At 41.8% G+C, this 23,490-nt stretch overlaps 1 protein-coding gene across 3 annotated transcripts in view; it reads right to left on the bottom strand.

Annotated features, from left to right (window-relative positions):
* Window positions 1-23,490, bottom strand: part of NYAP2 (neuronal tyrosine-phosphorylated phosphoinositide-3-kinase adaptor 2) — a 123,953-nt gene that overhangs the window by 39,497 nt on the left and 60,966 nt on the right. For all 3 annotated transcript variants that reach the window (XM_075570124.1, XM_075570123.1, XM_075570125.1), the window contains 2 exons: window positions 19,843-20,135; window positions 11,965-13,056 (listed from right to left, as the gene is read on the bottom strand). In XM_075570124.1, coding sequence (XP_075426239.1) covers window positions 11,965-13,056; window positions 19,843-20,135 — 1,385 coding nt within the window. The remainder of the gene's footprint in view (window positions 1-11,964; window positions 13,057-19,842; window positions 20,136-23,490) is intronic.

The following is a 23,490-nucleotide window of genomic DNA, read 5'->3' as shown; positions in this document are numbered from 1 at the left end:
AACTATATTTATCTACAACTGACTTTACACCTGCAGTCCAGTGAACAATTAAAGAGTGCTTATCAGCAATCTCAGCCTGGGTGGCCCTTCTTCACCCCAAGCTTAACATGGTTAAACCAGATCCCATTGTTCCCTTCTCCATTACAGTCAATAACACTCAACCAGTCTCTCAAACATACAGCCTGGGGGGTGCATTTGACTCTTTCCTTTAATTCTCCCCACATATAAATGCTATTACTAAATCTTGCTGCGTCTTTCTTTGCAACATTGCTAAGATATGCCAACTGTATGTTCTGCTACCCCTAAAACAGAAATGCATGTCCTTATTCTCTCCTGTATTGATTACTGTAACTGCTGCCTGAATCATCTAGTACTCTTTTAGGCGCGTATCTGCTTCTGACCTACTGATCTCTCTCCACTGGCTTCCATATTAATTTCCATATCAACTACAAAATTATCCTCCTCTTTTAAGTTTCTACACTCCTCTGCACCTCCATATATCTAAACTCTGATCTATTGTTACACTCCTACTAATCTCTTACGCTCTAACCAAGGTTGTCTCATCTTTGCTCTTTTTACCTCTACAGCCCTCTCCCATCTTCAACCTTTGTCACTAATCTCTCCCTACCTATGGAACGCTCTTCCATTCAATATTCGCTGAGCACTTTCACTTTCCACATTAAAGGCCAAGCTGAAAATCCACCTCTTATAAGAATCTAATTACGCGTTCTACACCTCTGTTACGTAAATCTAATACACTTGACCTCACCTTATGTTGTCATTTACCTGTTGCATTTATTCCCATTGTTTGTCATGTATTTACCTCCTATTGTAATGTTGTAAAGTGCTGCCTACATTGTTGGTGCAACAGTATATAAATACAATTATACATACATGGCACATTACAGATCATTGGTAAGACCTCAACACAGTGTACTGTGTTCTGGAGACCGTACACTATCTCTGGAATGGCCATAGATACATTGGAGATTGTGCAAAGAAGGGCTACTAAAATGGGGCATGGTCTATACCAGTGTTTCCCAACTCCAGTCCTCAGGGAACCCCAACAGGTCAGGTCTTAAGGAGATCCCTGCTCCAGCACAGGTGGGTCAATCAGCAGCTCAATCAATTTGACTGAGCCACCTGTGCTGGAGCAGGGATGTCCTTAAGACCTGACCTGCTGGGGTTCCCTGAGGACTGGAGTTGGGAAACACTGGTCTTTCCTGTAGCAATGATAATAACTTTATTTCCTATAGAACTTTTCTCCCAAATGGGACTCAAATCGCTTCACAATTACATTATAGCAGGATTGTACATAAGATTTCTACACACAAAGTCCCTGCCCAGATGAGCTTACAATCTATGTTTTTGGTGCCTGAGGCACGGGGAGGTAAAGTGACTTGCCCAAGGTCACATGGAGCTGATACTAGGAATTGAACAAGGTTCAAACTCAGTGTCATTGTTATCATAGCAGAAGACTTATCAGGAAAGACTGAAGGATCTTAATATGCACAGTTTAGGGGACAGATCGAATACATAAGTTTTTTTTTAAAAAGTACAGCATGGAAGCATGTGTCAGAGAAAGAGAACATATAGAAGAAGAGGTCATGCTCTGAAGCATGGAAGGTAGGAGCCTCAGGGGAAATGTTAAAAAAGTACAACTTCACATAAAAGGGTGGTGGATTCAAGGAACATACTGCCAGATAAAGATCAGTGTCACACTTTGTCAGAATAAGAAGTTGAAACGTTAGTTATTTCTTCTCAAAACAGCAGCTTGTTTTTTGACTTCCCAGGGGTCTGAGCAGAAAAATCACAAGCTTAAACGCGTTTCGCAACCACAATGGGTGCTTCCTCCGAGTCCTCATATGCATTTAGGCTTTTGGGTTTTCTAACTCCTCAGACTCCTGGGATGTCAAAATAAAACTGATTTTTTTTGAGAGGAAAGAACTAATGTTTCAAATTCTTATTCTGGCAAAGTGCCACGTGGATTATTCTGGATGCATAGAACAGGGTAAGATACCAGATCTGCCCTCGACCACACTGCATGTTAACAGTTTATACACAATTAAGCTTGGAGTTAATGGGTGGTTAAAGTTTCCATTTTTGCAGCACTGAGGAACTGTGTTTTGGGGATTCATGGAATTGCCTCTCAACAAGAGTGATGGTGACTAATATAATAAGGGAATTTAAAAACACAAGGCTATCCTAAAAATGATAGAAAGCCAAGGAAGAAATCAGGTTGTAGGTTTTATAACAGATACAGATGTAGCAAGACTTAACAACCGTGGTGGTCATGGGACTGAAGTATTAACACTGTGGGGTGTCCCATTGAGAAGCATTGACCCCCCACAGCATTGTCGCAGCAGCCACTGACCTTTACTTGTTCGTCATTGGCAGACTTGGTGGTACCCCTCATGTCTGTTTCTCCTTCTCCCCCTAATGCCTCTCTCACACCATGTATGTCATTCTTTCTCTCCTCTCCCCCCAGCATGTCTCTCTCCTCTCCCCCCAGCATGTCTCAATCACCTATCTCCCCAGCATGTCTCAATCACCTCTCCCCCCAGCATGTCTCTCTCACCTCTCCCCCCCAGCATGTCTTTCTCCTCTCCCCCCAGCATGTCTCAATCACCTATCTCCCCAGCATGTCTCTCTCACCTCTCCCCCAGTATGTCTCTCTCTCCTCTCCCCCAGCATGTCTCTCTCACCTCTCCCCCAGTATGTCTCTCTCTCCTCTCCCCAGAATGTCTCTCTCACCTCTCCCCCCAGCACGTCTCTGTCTCCTCTCCCCCCAGCATGTCTCTCTCTCCTCCCCTTAGCATGTCTCTCTCACCTCTCCTCCCCCAGCATGTCTCTCTCACCTCTCCCCTCCCAGCATCTCTCTCTCCTCTCCCTCCCCTGACCCCCCACAGCATGTCTTTGTCTCTAATCTTTTTAAAATTGTATGGCAATGCTTTACTAGCAACTAATGTGTATGTATGTCTTTGCATGTATGTATGTATGTATGTACAGTATGTACAGTATGTATGTATGTCTTTATTTATATATCGCCATTAATGTACATAGTGCTTCACAGCAGTAATACACGTGACAATCATATAGCTAACAAATAATATAAATAACACATGATGGAAAGAAGCGCTTCAGACATAGAAGTAACATTTAGGAAAAGGAGTCCCTGCTCCGAAGAGCTTACAATCTTACAATCTAAAGGTGTTCAGCTTGTCATGGAAAACCATGGCTTGTTGACCACTTGGGCTTCTAAGGATTTAGAAGTTCAAGTTATTTCTTATAATGTAATGTATTTCATGTTATTTCTTATCACCTACTCCATGTTAGTTTAGCTTATCTTGCCTATGTATATAATGGGCAATATTTTGTGCTAATGCCAGCCTGGAGTAGGTGATTAAAAAAGTGTGGTATTTCTGAAAATAACCCCCATTCTGATAAATATTGCAATGTGATATATAACCGATAATACAAAAATGTGGTATTAGACCTATTTTTTTTTACCAGATCCAATTTTTTAAAATTTTTGGCATTGATGTATTTGCACTATAAAAATAACGCTTTTTGGGTGGCAGTGATACCGCATTTTTTGCTTATACAGCTTGATGTATCCAGATCTTAGTGTCAAAATCAGTGCCTACTTAAAATTCCAATTATTTGATCATATTGATGTTAAAAGTTGAACATCTGTATAACTATTCTTCATTTCTAGAGCCTAAAAAATCTGTCAAATGCATTGCTCCAAACCCATACAAACTTGGATTTGATCTCTCTGGAAATATATTGTATATATTAATATATATAGTGGTTCCCAGCACTCAGTAAGAAAAACCAGGCAAAAGCGTCAAATTTGCAATGGTAATGATATATTGAAAAAAATTATGCAGATCCAGAGCCAACCCTAATAAAGGCCTAGAGGACACTTCTCATAGAACCAATAAGTAAACAATAAGTGAACAAATAGAACGGGAGAGGAGGTGGAGGGAAAACAAAGGGAACAATACAGAATGAAAAAACGAGCGGAGAGAGAGAAAAGGGGGTAAAGACAACGTAAATCAAACGCTAAGGTCAAGGTGATAGTATGCAGGGGGTCAACGTTTCGGGGCCTATAATGCCCCTTCTCCAGGCCCGTTCCCACGGACTAGAATAGTCCATGGTACTTCCCTAAATAATATACATCCACCCAAATAACACCTCTCAAAGTACACAAAAAATGATAGACTGTTAAACAGGCCTATACCAGCCCCACCCTTGTTTAACAAAGTCAGAGTAACATCAATAAGACCTAAATGAACTAACACTAATACTATGTTAGCTTATGAAGATACTGTCTTCTAACAGAGCAATAACTGCATATATAGACACTACACAGAAAATCATAGAGTGTACTGCAATAAGGAAAAGTTCAGTCCGCGCTCTGGCTCTTTAAACTTGGAGTGTTGGTCCCTCTCAGTTCTTTTGCTGCTTCTGTGTTTATGAGGTGTCTCCCCCACCTCCAAATGTGGTCTCCACCGGAACCCCGATGGTGGTACCAATATCAGCAAAACAAGAAAAAACACAAAAGCGCACCAAGATGAGAGATAGATATTGTATTAGCAACAAATAATAAAATTAGTAACTTACATATAAAATTTCTTTAATAATCCCCGATTCTGGTGTCTATCACAGGAGTAGGGCATCACATAGGAAGTATGAAGGGTAATCTCAGTTCTGAGAGATCAGACCCGCGCGCTGGGGCTGTCTCTGTTCACTCTCCTGTCCTCCACGTGTGGTAGCGTGGTGCAGAGTGTAGCACACATGTGCAGGAACCGGGGCCTTCAATAGGTGTCCTTAGGATGCCTGTCCGTTTTTGATAGCATAGAAACGATCGGAAATAAGCAGGAACGGTACACTTGAGTGTGTACTGGTGGTGGGTAGTAAAACCGCCAGCCACAACAGTCGTGACGCGTTTTGTTTAACAAAGTAAACTTCTTCAGGCGATATCGCCTGAAGAAGTTTACTTTGTTAAACGAAACGCGTCACGACTGTTGTGGCTGGCGGTTTTACTACCCACCACCAGTACACACTCAAGTGTACCGTTCCTGCTTATTTCCGATCGTTTCTATGCTATCAAAAACGGACAGGCATCCTAAGGACACCTATTGAAGGCCCCGGTTCCTGCACATGTGTGCTACACTCTGCACCACGCTACCACACGTGGAGGACAGGAGAGTGAACAGAGACAGCCCCAGCGCGCGGGTCTGATCTCTCAGAACTGAGATTACCCTTCATACTTCCTATGTGATGCCCTACTCCTGTGATAGACACCAGAATCGGGGATTATTAAAGAAATTTTATATGTAAGTTACTAATTTTATTATTTGTTGCTAATACAATATCTATCTCTCATCTTGGTGCGCTTTTGTGTTTTTTCTTGTTGTACTGCAATAAGTCTGTGAGGAAAAGAATGGCAATACCAATCCTTTTTGTTGTGCTGCGCGTCAGTAAGTCTCCTGCGCTCTCTGCGAGGGTCTCTTATTAGGATGGGCTCTGGATCTGTATAATTTTTTTCAATATATCGTTACTATTGCAAATTTGACGCTTTTGTCAGGTTTTTCTTACTCAGTGCTGGGAACCACTATATATATATTGGTTATTCTTTTGAGGGGGTTTTGGGTCCCTCTCTGTTCCCGTGCACCACATCATAGGTTGTTTCATTCAATTCACGTATATTGCGGTGGAGTGCCACCTAACTCACATACTTTATATATTGTACTGTATATATTAGTTAATGGCTCTAGTTTAATCTGTGGCTGTGCAGCTAATTATTCTCTCTAGCAAAGCAACCTACAGTCTGAACAATTATGTTTGTCTATTTAGTTGCAGACTGTATATTGACTGTTTTAATTTGTGTTACACTATGAAGTTAAAATGTACTGTGCTGACACTTTAGAGAATTTAGATGTCCATTTGGAAATGTTTGCATTTACTGTGTGAATCACGGATATGCTACTCTCAGCTGGGATATTAAGCTAAAAGAGTGCAAATCATAGAAATGGAGCCTGATTATGCTGTCTGTGCTCAATAATCAATGTATTAAAGGACTGGAGTCTGTAAGAGCTGCTGAGGGAAACACAGAGAGAGACAGCTTCTCTCTGGGACTCCTCTGTGCAGTTATTACAGACTCTCTGGCCTGAGACGATTAATACTGCTCTATCCTCCCGGGCCACAGAATGTACTGATTTCTGGGGCCACAGACCAACCGCACATGGGCTGCAGATTTCAGCCTGTTGGTCCACGGTCACAGAGGTATTAAGTCTTGCTAAATATGTATCTATAAAACATACAGTCTAACTACCGCATTGCTATTATGCATAAAATATTAGTTCTGCTAATACTGTACTGTACGTTGTTCTTATTTTCTGGTGCTGCGGTATAATACTGCACTTACATAAATAGGTTGATGAAATGTAAATAACCATACAATATCTCATCCTCTCAAATTCATAGTTTATGATAGAGGTCAGCAACGTTTTTTTGAAAGTTGCTTATATACATTATATGCTTTTTAAATTGACAGTCCTTTTTACAATCAACCTGCCAACATTTTGTAATGTGCCATCTTCTGCCTGAACACTTACTAATTTAGTCAATTACGAGCGGATTCCCCTAAAAATCCTTTAAACTGAGGCATGTAGCTTACAGAATGTTGAACCCCTTTACACACAAACAAGGATATTCTATTAGCCCTTTGCGATGGGATTGGCATGCTTGGCTATTCTGTAAGCCTTTCACACATGTCCAAACGTACGGAAAAGGCGTTTTTAGAAGCGGTTTCATTCGGGCTGTGCAAATCCCGTCGGAATGACCAAAAAGGCTGAAACTCGCATTTTTAGGCAACTAGCTGAATTCTAGCAGCTCCGTTAAGTGCAAAATGTAAAACCGCTTCTAATAACGCACATTGTTATTCCCGCCTCCTTCAGAGTGGTGAGATTGGTATCGTGAATTACTGTATATCCAGAGCCTGAAATACGGGTTTGGCTGAGAGAGCAAATCCTGTATCTCAGCAAATCACATACAGTATGTCAGGCTCTGGGTGGAGTTAGCACCACCTCAGGTCATTCTGCTTCTAAAGCAAGTACAATCTGGGGTGTTTTGGCTGTTAAAGAGGCAGTCCAAGCCAGCAAATGTATTTGCAATTTACTTTAAATAGAAGATTGAACCCGGTAATTTATCCCCGTGGACCCCCTGCTTCCGGAGATACTTACCTCCAAATTAGGTGCTAATAACCGCTCTCCTTGGCTGCCAAGGATCACGTAATGGCCGATGTTCAAAGATTTTGCATCCTGCAAGCCAATAGGAAGCCGTGACGTCATTGGTGCGTCTTCCTATTGGCCCATGTGACACGGGAGCTTTAAACTTGAAAGCATTGCTTGCTCAGCTGGGGCAGTTACCGGCACCTACTTCGGAGGTAAGTATCTCTGGAAGTAGGGGGTCCTCTGAGCTGAAATTAATGGGGTTCAGCTTCGGAGACCCCTGCTTCAATTCTATATACAAAATTGTAAAAACATTTGCAGACTTGGATTGCTCCTTTAAACCGCGCAGTTTGTCACTTTTTATAGACGCGTTTAAACCATGTGATTTGTAATATACAATGCAGTTTTTGGGCTTATTTATGACAATGTCAAATCGTGCTGTTGTACAATGACAAACTCACAGCTGCTAGAACATCCCCCAAAGCTTGTTGTCTGAGTTATGTTACCTATAGGTATTTATTTTCATCCTCCAAAAGTAGTTATTTTCCTCACTTCTTCTTATTCAGGTCTCTGATAAAATCATGTACATTATAGGCTAACATATCACACATAGATAAATTATCTCTAGACCTGGATGTGGAACTAGATTTACCTACTGTACCGAACCTCTAACACTGTTTCTTTATAATGAAGGTACAGTAGAAAACAAAAACATTATTGGTTCTAATCAATAACTAGAGCTGCTAACCATTGCCAAATACCAATAGAAAACCTCTTAATATTTAGCATAGACAGAAAACGCACAAAATCAATGTAAAAGACTAAAAACAGTTAAGTGTGTGAGGGCTGTTTTAATCTATACAGCTCAACCCCGTTATAGCGCGGTCCGCTACAATGCGGATCCATTTATCACGCGGTGTGAGTGTGGCATCCGTTTTTTAAAGCTAATTTAAAAAAAAAAAGCTTTATTGCTAACGGACGGATGGACACACACACACACACACACACACACACACACACACACACACACACACACACACACACACACACACACACACACACACACACACACACACACACACACACAATACTCCCCTGCACATCACACCCCATCCCCCACTGCCCATCACATCCCCCTTCCTGCACGTAACCCCCCTTCCTGCACATCTGCCCCCTGCCTGCACATCACCCCCCTGCACATCACATCTTATCCCCCCCTGCCCATCACATCCCTCCTTCTTCCCATCACATCCCCCTTCCTGCACATCACCCCCCCACTCCCCGTGTACATCCCATCCCTCCATACACACACCTTTCCCCCTCCCTCCCTGTACCTCCGCTGGGGGGAGGAGAGAAGGGAGCTGGTTCCTGGCCGGGGACACACACATACACACCTCTCCCTCCCGAGGAGAGAAAGAAGCTGGTTCCTGGCCGGGGACACACACAAACAGCTGACATCCCGGCCCAGACTCACCAGCTTCTCCTGTACTGCTGACACACACTCATACACACACACACATACACAAACACACACACCTCTCCCTCCCTCCCTGTACCTCTGCTGAGGGAGAGGAGAGAAGGGAGCTGGTTCCTGCCTGGCTTCTCCTGACTCTGTGAGATCCTCCCCCTGCACCCCCCCTCCGTCGCAGACTCACAGCTTCTCTGCACAGCACACGGATCAGCTGCTGCTACAGATGCCGGGTAGTGCTGCGTGGAGGTGCCGCTGCGACGCCGGCTTCAGGGAGAGCTGGGAGAGTTATCCCAGCTCTCCCCCTCTTGCAGATGCAAAATCCCTGATTGCAGCAGCCATTTTTTTTTTTTTTTTTAAATATCGCAATCCCGGTTATAACGTGGTTGTATTGGGTGGACTCCGAGGACAGCGTTATAACGGGGTTCAGCTGTACTTTGTCAAATTGAAACACTGTCCTCAGATCCCTGCAATGAGCCCCTGATAAATGAAGAAAAGTATGGTGCTAAACATACTGTACATTTGCTCAGATTTCCACGCTTGGCCAGATGACGTACAACAGGGGTACGGAAACATTTTTTGCTGGGCACCCCTGCTTGCTCTCATCCGTTGTTGTGCCCCAACCCCCCTTACTTCACACGGGTCTAATGACACCATGGGGTCGTGTGACGTCCCATCAAGAGACCCACAGCGTCATTTGACGTTATGTTATCATGGCATCTGTGACGTAACATGACCCCGCAGCATCATTTGACGCCGCGTTGCCATGGTCATGGGTCCTGAAGCCGGCTGAATCATGCTAAGTAGAGTTTGCAAAGGCCTTGCGTTGTCCCTCGGCATTTAATTGAAATGCCTTAGGGAAGAGTGCGGGACCTCTGCAACCGCCCGTACCCCCAAAAAAATATCTTACGCCCCCCCCCAGTTTGTGCACCGCTGACGTACAGTATACTGATCTGAACTGGATATCTAAATCCATATCTGCTTATCTTAATCTATATTTTCAGTTAACATGTAATTTTTTTTATAAACTTGTACTTTATTTGCATTTTTTGTTAAGACAGATGGGGAGGGGGATACAGAACATATCATTTTAATGTACTATTTTTGGGATGGTCATTTACAGGGTGCAGGATGCAGATAACTAAACAGGAGGAAACCTTAGACAGCATTTATGTTCTTCAACCACTGTCTTCCATAAACGTTTTGATATAAAAAGGTTGAAGGATAAGTTAAACAGAGTAAACTGAGCCAAATCATTATGGAGTGCAAGAAAACCTTAATCCATCACTTGCTATGATATAGTATTCTATTCCATGCCAAGTTATGAAAGAGATACAGATTTCTGTCCCTCTGCTAAAGTATTTCTAGTCTAGGGGTGGCCAACTCAATTCTTCAAGGGCCACCAACAGGTCATGTTTTAATGATATCCCTGCTTCAGCACCAGTGGCTCAATCAGTGGCTCAGTCCTGTGCTGAAGCAGGGATATCCTTAAAATCTGACCTGTTGGTGGCCCTTGAGGACTGCAGTTGGCCATCCCGGCTCTAGTCTCTTAATAAAAAAGGCAGTTTCAGAGTCTGGCAACAATCTTGCCTTTTTACCTATTGGTAATGGAAGTCGATCTAAAGCTTCTTCCGTAGTTACAAAATTGTAGAAACATTTACTATCCAATCCTATGATGACAATCTTATTATGGAAGATAAGGTTTAGTGCAATATTTACTAAGTGGTGTTAAACCAGGAGATACCTTACTGCGTCGCAAGATAATCTGCGGCCCATTTAAGGTGCCGCAAGGTATCGTATGGCTTAGCACTGCCTAGTGAATAGGGCCCTAAAATATCATCACATATTTGTAGGCTATCCAAGAATTTGTTGTTTTCTTCTTACATATTCTGTTTTATGAAAAAGAAAAAAAGACACAGCGCACGACTCTCATAGTGTAAATAGGTAAATGATTCTAATATAACACAAAATTGTGGTAGTAGATGCACGTACAGAAAAATCAGTTAAACATGCAGGGCATGTTTAGGGTACAGGTTACCGCTCGGGGATACAGGTGGCTTGCTTCGTGGACACCAGCTGCAGTCATCTACCTCCGGTCCGGATAGAAATGTCTTTCCACTCAGTCCCTTTTGAAATCCAGAGGATCCTTCACTTGAGATATTGTCCACGGGTCAGTACTCAAAAAGCGGCACAAGGCTGGAACAGTTACTCCCCACACTGACGGCTCTAAGGCTCTCCCAGCCTAAGTTGCAAGCCTGTAGCTTCGGTGCCTGAAGGCGGAATCACTGACGTCAGTGGGACGCGCCGCGATTGAGCGACCAACAACAATAGATCAGTGAATCTCACGCAGGCTACCGATTGAAGCTTGGAGGCAGCGATAACAGGAACAAAGTCACACAGCAAACAGTAACACTAATCCTACGCGTTTCGTAGACTAACATCTACTTCCCTGATGATGGTGTCCACGAAGCAAGCCATCTGTATCCACGAGCGGTAACATGAACCCTAAACATGCCCTGCCTGTTTAACTGATATTTTTGTACGTGCATCTACTACCACAATTTTGTGTTATATTATAATCATTTACCTATTTACACTATGCGAGTCGTGCGCTGTGTCTTTTTTTCTTTTTCATGTTCATCTGTGTGATGTCGAGCCATCCACTTTGACAAGCAGCAGACCCTGATTTCTTTGTTGAAGGTTATTGTATGTACTGTCGCGGCTGAGTTTATTCTAACATTTGCCCGGTCTCGGCCGCGACAGATACCGGGCGCGTGTGTCGCCACTGTATTTGACACAATTTATCCTCACATTCACATTAGTAACACATTTGTGTTCTAATTGCTTGCAACACTGTGCGCTTATTTAGAGAAAGATCTCGGTTATTAAGATGTTTTTCTTCTTTATACTCTAAGTTGAGTAATATTATATGTTTAAGTAGAAGATTATTTTTTATCACTTTGAACACAGTTGGTGCAGTTTTTTCTTTTCTATATTCTATTTTATTATAGATAACTTCTTTCACATAGGTCACAAAATGTTGACTATAGGTTGGCATGAAATGTTTTGTACAGGATATGTACACAAATACCTATCACCAGAGAACAAATTAATGCTAAGATATAATATTATAATCGGTTTTTTTACCTTCAGACCTTGAACCAAAAATGGTTACATTTGGTCGATGCTTTTTGCTAGGCAACTGTTTCCTTATGATACAAATACTATTATATTAATGTTTGTTTCAAAACTTACTCTCAGAAGGTTCTTTAGACCGTCTTCCACCGGAGGGCTTCCTCAGCAAGTTCCTTCCTGAGGTAAAGAGGGTAGTTAATTCTTCTAGGGGACTTGTTGGTGTTCTGGAACGTGAGCTGCTTTGAGATGAACCATACGTACTGGTAGATGCATTCATTGACTTCCCTTCTTGTGATGTGTTTCTGACTGTAGAATGAGGCACTGATGGAGAATTTCTTGAGAGACTTCCTGAATGCACAGAATCATAGGGCGGAGGTCTTTTGAGGCTTAGAGGAGTTAGTGACCTACCCATGCTCACAGGAGAGGGAGAAGCAGAATGACATTTAGGGTAGCCATGTGCAGACTGCGTTCTGTACATGGTAGCAGGATGGGGTGGGGAGGATGAATGTCCAGAGGAAGTAGTTCCATGAGACACTACTGTCTGGTCTTTCTCCAATTTCTGATGTCCCGGAATGTGAGACGGAAGAGACGATGGTGAAGCAGCAGCTTGTTGCTTGATGTAAGTCACATTTTCCAATACAGGAATCTTTGCAACCTCAAGTGGGGTTAGAGGAGATTCGTCAGAATTTGGTGAACACGGTGCGGGTGCTGGTGGGAACACCAATAAGGGAGGCCTTTGAGAAAGTAAATTTGGAAATGGAGGGGGAATGTCACAAATCTGCCCCTTTGGAGTGGATGGCACTGAGGACTTGGTGAATTCTAAGTCAGGCACTGTGGGAGTAGCACACTGAGAAGAGCAACTATTATGATCATAAAGACATCTTGAATCTTGTCCTACATCATCAAATATGGGGTATTTCATTTCTTCGTACACTGCCTCACTTTGGTCTTCCTCGTCCCTTTTAAAGTCTCTAAGTATGTTTCCAACCATTTCTATATAAACAGGTTCTTCATCGTCAATGTCATGAGCAGGGTTGCTGATCTGAGATGAAGACGCGTCTCGAGACAACGAACTCTTTATCAGGTGGCCATGTTTTCTGATGTACGTTTCATCAAAGGATGTGCTAAGGTGAGTGTTTGGGTTCCGTTTCGGCTTTGGAGGAGGAATCTTCTTGTTATATTCATCACTATATGGCCTTTGCTTTGCCAACACTAAGAATCAAACAGAGTAAAATGTAAACATACAATAGGGATCTGTTTTCTCATAAAACCACATTTCTCACGCCGCATGGATTTTTACAAACTATATTACCATAATACATATGTATTTGTATACATTTACCTTTTGTAAGCACTGTTATCATTCTGTAGCAATTCATCTCATACATTTTGCTGACATACTACAGAAGATATATATTTATGAGCGGCAGCACTAAAATAGCCTATTTGCTGTTGGTGCAGAATTCTTTTATTCACATTGGTATAATAAGATATTTTCTGATATAAACCTTCACATACATGTATCGATACGTTGTACTAGTTAGAGGTTTTATTGTAATAAAAATAAGGTGCAATAATGGCTGCTTAATCTGTATGTACTTATTTTTATTACAAGAACTATATATAAATATTGCACAGTATACATGTATGTGCAGATTTATATCAGAAAATCTTAGTGTACAGTACCAATGTGAATAAAAGAATACTGCACTAACAGCTAATATGTTAATTTAGTACTGCTGCTCTTAAAGATATATATTTTCTAGTACGGCAGCATCATTTCTGAGATGAATTGCTAACATTACATGATGGAACATCTTTTCCTACAATGCTTTGTGATACCTTTGTGGGAGGGAAAATGTAATTGGTAGCAGTAATCCCTAGCATGGTACCATGATGAACGCATGCAGAATGAATGAGCTGTTGAATGGCCTTCACTAATGGGACTATCATGATCAGAGATGGGCGAAAAATTTGTTGTGGATTTGGATCCGCCTCGGATCTGCCGGTTCCTTTGGCCCGCGGATTTTCACAGATCAGTCTCAAAAAAGCCAATCCGCCTTTTCTGTTTTTTTTTTTTATTTTTTATCACTGACAAACCACATGGCGGATGAATAGTCCACAGTCGGATTGTTGTAAATCCACACTCAGATTAAATCTGAGGTGGGAGAGAGAGAGAGAGAGAGAGAGAGAGAGTGCAGATTTTGGATTCAATAGTGCGAATTGTTAAAAATGTAGTCAATTGATTGGATTGTATCCAATGGCGGATTCGGATGAATGTGCTCAAATTGATTAATACCCAATCCGCAGACGGACTTTACTCCGCAGGAAGGATTTTCAAAGGAGCGCCTGGGGAACGGATTTTGACAATTCTGCCCATCTCTAGTCATAATAATTCAGTGATAAATCAGGAATATGGGTACGCAACTTATCGAAAAATGATGCAAGGAATACTATCACTAATACACTTTATATATTATACACTGTACATATTCCTCACACCATGCACAGATATGGCTGAAATTCCTGCACTGTTGGATTTTGTAACTACCCGCTCACATGTCTTGATTGAAGTTTTTTCCCTTGATTTTAGGAATACTTGAGATCTTCAGAATCATACCAGAAGTGTTTCTGTTGTTGTTTGTTTCAATTGCCTGCTGATATAACAGTTTATTCTGCATAATTGTAAAGTTCTTAAGAGCTTTATACACAAAGAGTCTCATTCGCTAAACACTGCTAAATTCCAAGATAAATAGTGTGTGGCAGACAAGCCCATACTGTGCAGTATTTTACTTGGGTTTGCACAGTATTCCCTCGCTAATTACATTCAGAAATAGCTTGTATTAAGAAATTAATTAGAATACGCTTAGTGCAAGCTGCTTCCTATTTGTGTATACGAATGAGCTCTGTCATTTGCTAGATATTTCTTCAGGACGAATCATATATATATATTGTGACATAGTCCAAAGATGTTAGGCAGCTTTCTGCCCCATTTTAGGTCAGAAAGTGCAGGAATAGTTAAAAATGATCCGTTCCACAGCTTCCCATTAACTCAGGCAGCTGGATGGAAAATCCAGACCACAGATTACAATGGCTCTAGTTCTCCCTCACCTGCTCTTCTAATCACATGCACAGGTATTTAGAGCAGAGAGGTTTTGCATTTCAATCTCTCTCCTTAGAGCCTGGAGGCTGGGGGTGTCGCTGCTCCACAGTATCCAGTTTCGGGGTGGACGGCCTCTCCAAGTATCACAGTACCAGAGGATTTCCCTTGACACTTGGGACCGAGTTCCCACCACGAACAGATAAGACAAAAACAAATGTTTACTGCTGTTGCTGAAAGACTGTGCTGTATCTAAGTGACCCTAAATGAGAGGGCATTGTTTTAAGCTGTGGAACCAGGTTAGTTGGCCAGCAGCTTTTAGAGAGACTGATTCTAATGTGTAGTTAGATCCCTGAAAGGGATAGGATTTTGTTTATAATTTGGTTTCTTTTTACTTGAAATAACAGTGTGGGAAATACTATAACACTGAAATGAGAACTGCTGAATGAAAGTATCTGAGTACCTCTAATCTACACTTGTTAAAGCTGCAGTACCTTACTTGGATGAAAATAAAGCAGGCAGAAGCCTGAGTTAAGCAACGTAATACATTGCATGTTCCTGTTTGTTGTATAATTAACCCTAGAAGACTGTGTCAGGAAGAACCCAGACAGACGTCAGCGCTACAAAAGAGGGGGCGTTTGTCACAATATATATATATATATATATATATATATATATATATATATATGTATATATATATATATATATATATATATATATATATATATATATATATATATATATATATATATATATATATATATATATAAAATATTATGGCACTAGTGTAACACAGACAATCAGTGCATATGTTACATAATAAAATGCTATGGCTCGGGAAGACATGTCCTTACCTATATGTACATACTTTATTCAATTTAGAAGGAATTTAGTATTAGAAGCATGGGGGGGGGGAGAAGTATCAACGCAAAGAGAACATGTATTTTGCAATGCTCCATTCGGTTTTATATGGACATAGCTTGTTTGTAGAGCTTCTTAAATCTTGCCCAGATTCGTAAACAGAGAGGTTTGCATTACCTCACACCTCACAAATTTGGTGCAAATAAAATGGAACAAGTAGAAAACAGGTGCAGAACTTGATACATTCCATTATAATATGTACACTGGGTTACTCCTGGTAACACTTCCCAAATTGGTGCAAATGGGGCAAAAGTGCATCTTTGATGCCGTGAGTAGTTACCGGGTGCACCAACATGGACGCTTCTCTGACTTTGCCGGGTACACCAAGATGGCCGCCAAAACAGGAAATTAACTTCCTCTTTGAACTGGTAATTGTCTGCAATTGGTCTTGGCCTATAAATGTTCACCAGAGTGCTCAGTCCTTTGCCTGTGCAAGGTATCTCCTGTCTCGTATTCCTAGACGTTGGCTGTTTCCTGTTACGCTTTGCCTTGCCTAACCTCTGCTGGAACTTGGATCCAGTTTGCCTCTCTCCTGCCCTGACCTTGGAACTGTGACCCTGACTACGGTGCGGCACCTTGCCCACGATCCCGGAACCGGACCAGACTATTCTTACTTTTCTAGGCACCAGATCCCAGGTCATTGGGTCAATGGTCGGTTACTATACTCCCTACCTCTGCCCGTCTCCTGGACAGCAAATAGCAACGTTACAGATGCAAATAAAGAATTCCTCTTTGCCCTACTTTTGCTCCACAATATAGATACATCTCAGGTCACTGCCATGTGGAACAATCGGGTCCCAGCCCCATTGAAAGTTCTATGGGACTTTATTAAGACATTTCATCTTGTTCTGCAGGCACCAAAAACTAGATTGTGAACTCATTGACTTACAAAGGCTATGTATAGAGCTGTGTGTGTTACTAGCAATAGCAACATGTATATCCATGTGTAAACAAATATTAATCCCTGTTAATGCTCTTTTAATTTATAATTTACCCTTTGCTATTTTTCATTCTAAATCAAATATTTGCATTTTAAATGCAGCTATTATTATCAAGACTCATAAACACTCCATTGAAAACCTCATTATCACAGTTTATCTTGAGCTGCAATGATATTTAGAGCTGTTAATGAAAGACAGAAGAAACAGCAGTTATTAACCCTGGTTTTCTTAATGCTTCAAATAGCACTCAATAAGCAATATTGCTTTTTTTTTTAAACTTGATATTTATAGCACAAAGGTTACACATAGCTCACAGTCATGTCCAGCTTCCTTCCTTACATAGTTCATCTGTACATTTGTAATCTTTGTCTTATCAACCAAGCCTGGTTAATTCTTTATTCTCTTTAACTGGAATTTCTTGCCACTATTTCCTCAATTAGAATAAAAATGGCACAAGTGCATCACCAGTTTGCCTACACAGGGGTGAGGGGAGAGTCATGGTTTTTGTTGTTGCTGTCGTTCCAATGGAAAAAGTGACACGTCAATACATCATATTGGGGCATCTATGTACCCCTAGCAATATTTAAAAAGGATTAAATTACAGCTGCGACTGTGTACGGCCGCGCTTATAGTGCCGGGGACAGCGACGCAACGTCGTGCCAAAACAAATGTATTGACGCCATCGCACGCATTTATAGTAGACGTGACACGCCGGCGCGACGGCTTGGTCGCGATCGCTGAAAGTCACTTCAATTTGATTTTTCCAGCAACTGCAGCGTGACGTCAGCGTCGCCATTGCGGCGCCGGCAACGGCACTATAAACGCGGCCTTACTAACTCTAGCATGTGATCTGCTTTCTTTATCACTGGCAGTGCATGAAGGTTCTGGCTCAGAAGGGCACGACTAGTGACAATGAACGCAGCTCACATGCTAGAGTCTACTGTGTTAGTTACACAACCGCAGCTATAATGTAATCCCTTTTTAACCATTTAGTTTTCTCTATAATAGTTTGCTCTTTATTTTATCATTCTATTCAAAGTTATATATTATTATTACTCTGCGAGGTCTTTGAGTGCATCATTATGGGATCCTCTTGCAAATATTGTTTAGTGTAACTAGTTTCCAGGTAGCACCTTTCCAGTATCAGTGCCGAGCCGGCACACCTCTACTACTATATCATGTACTGGTACCCCTAGCAGCCTGAGTGAGAAAGACTTGAGAAATCCTGCAGACTGTATTGTTGGAAGTTGAAGAACGCTCTCACCTACAGATAAATACAGGCAGAGTCTCCATTAAGCCTACTGGCACAATTTTCCTCAATATTCTTTACATATTATCTATAACTAAACTGAGTCATTTTACTCATGCTGTTTCAGATGAGTCTATTTCGAGAGAATGAATAGATTTGACCAGGAGTAGCCAACTCTGGTGCTCACGGGCCACCAACAGGTCAGGTTTTCAGGATATCTCTTCTTCAGCGCTAGTGGCTCAGTCAGTGGCTCGGTCAGAATGACTGATTGAGCCACCTGTGCTGGAGCAGGGATATCCTGAAAACCTGACCCATTGGTGGCACCTGGGGACTGGAGTTGGCCACCCCATGATTATTAAAAAAAAACACGTGGGAATGAAATAGTAAGTGGTTGACTGGATGGCAGAATACATAGTATTTCTAATGCTCGTGTTATGAGAGTATTCTGTGAATGCTCAGCATGAAGCTTTCAACAAAAGTCATTTCAAATGAAACGCCGTGTTGTACTTATATTTAGACGCAAGGCTGTTGTTATACTAACCTACTGTAGTGTACAAATACATCTCTTGTGTTTCTATTTTCCGTACCGCAAGTTAGATATTGATGCTGGGAAATGTGATGGGAATAATATTTTAATGAGGGGAAGCTATAATAATGGGAATATAAGTAATTAAAATTAATGTGAATGAGCAGTGTTCATCTGTCCTCTGAACCGCTAAAAAGTGTATCTTTGCTCTGCTTAAAATAGTTCTAAGAAATCTGATTGTGTGGATTCAGGGGTTCTCCTCTAGGCTCTGAACAAGACCAGGACCCCCCCCCTCTCTTCCCTAGGCAGCTCAGGTTTTCAGGATATCCTTGCTCCAGCACAAGTGTCTCAATCAGTCTCTACTTCAGCACAGGTGGCTCAATCAGCCCCTGCTTCAGCACAGGCAACTAAATCAAGAGGCGTAGTCTGACTGTGGCTCTGATTGAGCCTCCCGTGCTGAAGCTGGGATATCCTGAAAACTTGACCTGTTGGGGGCGGGGTGGGGTGTGGCTTGAGGATTGGAGTTGAGCATCCCTGTCTTAGCATACAATGCTTCCACTACAGCTATGAATTCTGGGAAATGCAAATGAGCAAAAAAAAAAAAAAACAGGATCACAACATTGTTTTTCTGCTTGGTACAGTACAAGTGTCTATCAACGCTTCACTTCACTGAAGAGCGGCATTTCATAAATACACTGAACTTGTTAAACAAAAGAAATCTTGAATCGTCTAATGGAGGATTTATTGAAATGTTTTTTTTTATCATCATGTTACTACAGATGCAGCGGCCGTTATTCGAACAAATCACGGAACCGTTTTCGTGTGCGCTGCTGTACTCCACGCGGCATTAACGCGGCCAATCGCCCCAGGCACACGTGTTTATCGAGGTTGCTTTGTTTGAATTTCATGGATTCTGTTTCTTTGTGTGCAATGAAATGAATGAATTGCAATGTGTACAGTCCTGTGCTACTGTGTCAATTTCAGGTGTTTAACACTGTTTAACATTAAAATGCCATTTTCTGTACTCGCATCTTAAGGCGGGAAGGGGCGGTACGGTTGAAAGAAATCCCGCGCCATGACGTGGGTATTCCGAGGTATACAATGCGTGAAGTGTTCGAATAACAGCCGCTGCATCTGTATACATATACACACATACATACATACATACATACATACATATACAAACGGGTTGTTCGAATAACGGCCGCTGCATCTGTATGCTCGTCAGAATCTAAAAAAGATAATCTAGAAGATATCTTACCATCTGTGAGTTTGTGGCTCTTGCCCAGTGTCCCGAAGTTAACAGTCTCAGAAGAAATGCTCAGCTTTGTGTTTGGGTCTCGTTTCGGCTTCGGGGGCGGCTGTTTGCGAGAGCACCCGCTGCTGTCATCATCGGCACCGCCAACAGAATGAAGGGACTGAGAACGCACCGAGAATCCACTCGAGCATGGATGTGGTAATCTGTCTTGCGGGGCAGGCATCGTCATGAATCCCATACGAAAATGTTTGTTCACATAACCTCCTTCAGTTCCTCTTGCTACCTCGCCCCCTATGCTGTAGAAACAAAAAGTGGCATCATTATTTACCATGATTAGTATTTATTTGTATTGTGTCTCAATCTCTAGGGAAGCGTTAAACAAAGTGAATGCTCTACAGCAGGGTTGCTGAACTCCAGTCCTCAAGTACCCCCAACCCCCAACAGGTCAGGTCTTCAGGATATCCCAGCTTCAGCACAGGTGACTCAATCAGAGGCTCAGTCTTTGACTGAGCCTCAATTGAGCCACCTGTGCTGAAGCAGGGAATGATTGAGCCACCTGTGCTGAAGCAGGGACTGAATGAGCCACCTGCACTGAAGCAGGGACTGGTTGAGCTACCTCTGCTTTCAGGGATATTCTGAAAACCTAACCTGTTGGGGGACGAGTTGAGCACCCCTGCTCAATAGTACTCAACTATCCAAAGCCAAATGTAGTTAGTGTTAAAATCCTCTTAATGATACATGTTGGGTAAAATGATTGAAGATGTATTTAGCAGAGGCTGATAATGTTGAACATCTTTATCATATTTCATAACCTGAATCCCTGTTGCATGTTTAGCATTGCTTGAACCCTCATTCTGTCTCTGTAATGTTCTATACTAGGTACCCCTGCTTCAGCTATAATTAATGTATCGGGGTGATGGTGCTCCTCTGGTTTAGGTTGAGGATATAGACTAAATAAGAAAAAGAAAACCCAGTTGTGGTCACTCTGTCACCCATTCTGTAATGTTCTCCCCACTTAAAACTTAGATTGTAAGCTCTGCGGGGCAGGGACTCCTTTTCCTATTGTTTTATGTCTGAAGCGCTTATTCTCATTATGTGTTATATTATTGTGGCACATGTATTACTGCTGTGACGCGCAATGTACCTGGGTGAGGATATATATACACATACATACTTAGTAATTACTACTGTATTTTGGTATTTGCAAATCCTGCACTAATGAAGATGAAAAATTAGGCAATGTCATGGAGAATTGGAACTGGGTATTCTGCCATTAATGCTATCCTTTTAAATGTCCACAAAATAGGCCAAATGTCAGTCCAATGGGCAACATTCTGGCAGAGATGTTGGTAGAAAGGTTGGAAGATATGTAGCTGGCGTTGTATTATGGTGGAACGTGTTGTGATATTTTGCGCCAGTGAATCCTATGGAAATTCTGTGATATTCTGAGTTACTAAAGGAAGTGTGTTATTACGGGGGAAAAAATGTGGCTAGCTGAGGGGTGCCACCAGAAATTCATATTGGAGGGGGCAAAGTTTTACCTGCCGGCTCGCGTCCCACGATGTCGATAGTTGAGGGCTGCTTTCTTACAGAGGCCCCACTCTCTCCCTCAGCAATCAGTTTCATTGCTGTGGTGAAGAGTGCGGGGCTTCTAACCACAAGTAAATATAGTCAAATATATTAAATTCTCAGGGGGTTTTAAAGAACCCTTGCAGCCCCCTGGTTACTCAACTGGGCTAGCTATATAGTACCTGTAAAATGTTAAATAAAAACAACTATTATTGGTTTCTTGTTCAAATACGGGCACTACTTACTTATACAATTTTTTTAAATATATTTTCTTATGTGATATACAGTTCAATCCCATTATAGCGTGATCTACTACAACGCGGATCCGCTTATAATGCGGTTTTAGTGTGGCTCCTGATTTAAAAACTTCTCCAAGGTTTTTTTTATGTTTTTGTTTTAGAACATTCAATGCTTTATTGCTAATGGACACACGCTTCCCTCCCCCTACACCATGTGTGAATGTAACCTATGAATACATTCTATATAATACGCATGCAGGAATTGAACCCATGACCTTTCATATGCTAGTGCAATTCTCTAGCTGCTACACCACAGGGTTTCGCGATCCCGGTTATAAAGCAGTCTCATTATGTGGATCCCAAACACCGCGTTATAATGGGGTTCAGCTGTACTATTCTTCAACTTCAACTATAGGTAGCGCATGGACCCCCACCCTGCTGAACAACTGGTTGGCAGTCCGGATCACTTGATTGCCCCAGCTACCCGGCTAACCGGATGATGGGAAAGTAAATGGAGGGGGCTCCACTACTGTTTCAATTGGGCTGAATGCCCCAGTCTGCCCGATCATCCCTTAGAGAACAAACATTTGCCCATGATGTACCTGGTACGTCAATGGGTCTTGTTCCATGCCAGTGCCCAGGGCTTTCCAGGCACGTCATGCGAGCACTCTAAACACACAAGAAGAAAGCAAATTGCATTGAGAAGATTTAACAAATATATAATATTTTTGTCGGCTATGTGGGATTTCCCCTTTAACTTCACAAGTTTTTGCAGAAGGGGAGGCCAATTCCAGTCCTCAAGAACTGAGCCACTGATTGAGCCACCTGTGCTGAAGCAGGGATATCCTGAATACCTGACCTGTCGGTGGCCTTTGAGGACTGGAGTTTGCCACTCCTGATCCAAACGTTTCAGCGGACTGTGATTGTGCCAATTCATACACCATCGCATGGAAACTCCTTTTGACAAGAAAATTTTCACCTGAAAGTGCCCAATTATAATTACCCCAGTATAATAATTAACTCCCTGAGAGACTATGAATACGTTTAACCCTTTTAAAGCAACGGATCGCAGACCTTTCCAGCACCATGCAATTAACAAAAGGCAGAAGACATACGCGCACCTCTTCAAAGTACATGAGATTATTGCAGCCAGTATATGCATACAGCAAATAATAACAACAACACTTGTGAGCACCTTCACAGGCATATACAATGTGACAGATTGAGATTTATATGTACTTTTCTAAATAAAGGAGTCCAAAGGCAATTAGTTGAAATGATTGTGGGTGTTGATCTCGCTCTATTACTTTTGACAGGAAAGGAGTCTGCATTTATAATAGGCTACATCTATTAGGTTGCATTAGATCAATGTACTTGTTCAAGATTGTCACAGAGAAAGTTAATTACTGCATGTGGGACGGAAATATGAATATGGAGATTGTGCTTCAAGATGTCAGAGTCAAGTTCCTTGGTTTTGATGTTTAACTGGTTCTGAAGATATATAGATATTTTTTTAACGTCTTCACACAAAACCATTGAATGGGTTAAGAAGCCATCCCCTAGATTGAAAAGGTGATATGCAATAAATCAGATAAATAATGGAATGCGTCTGCTTTTATATATGTACTAAGCCTTCAACTAGCATATCAAACAAACCACGTGCCTTCTATGACAAACAAACTCTATGGGGCCTATTCTATAAGCCTCGATAACCCACTTATCGAGGCCTTTTTGGCCAAAATACCTACTGATATTCTGTAAGCCTCGATAAGTGGGCGATAAAGGCATAAATCGCCAATTTTTGCAGCCGTCGGAAAAAAAATCGCCGCTTATCGGCAGGTTC

The sequence above is a fragment of the Ascaphus truei genome, chromosome 14 (genome assembly GCF_040206685.1).
Source record: "Ascaphus truei isolate aAscTru1 chromosome 14, aAscTru1.hap1, whole genome shotgun sequence".
Taxonomy (NCBI): Eukaryota; Metazoa; Chordata; class Amphibia; order Anura; family Ascaphidae; genus Ascaphus; species Ascaphus truei.
This window is presented reverse-complemented; position numbering and strand designations above follow the sequence as displayed.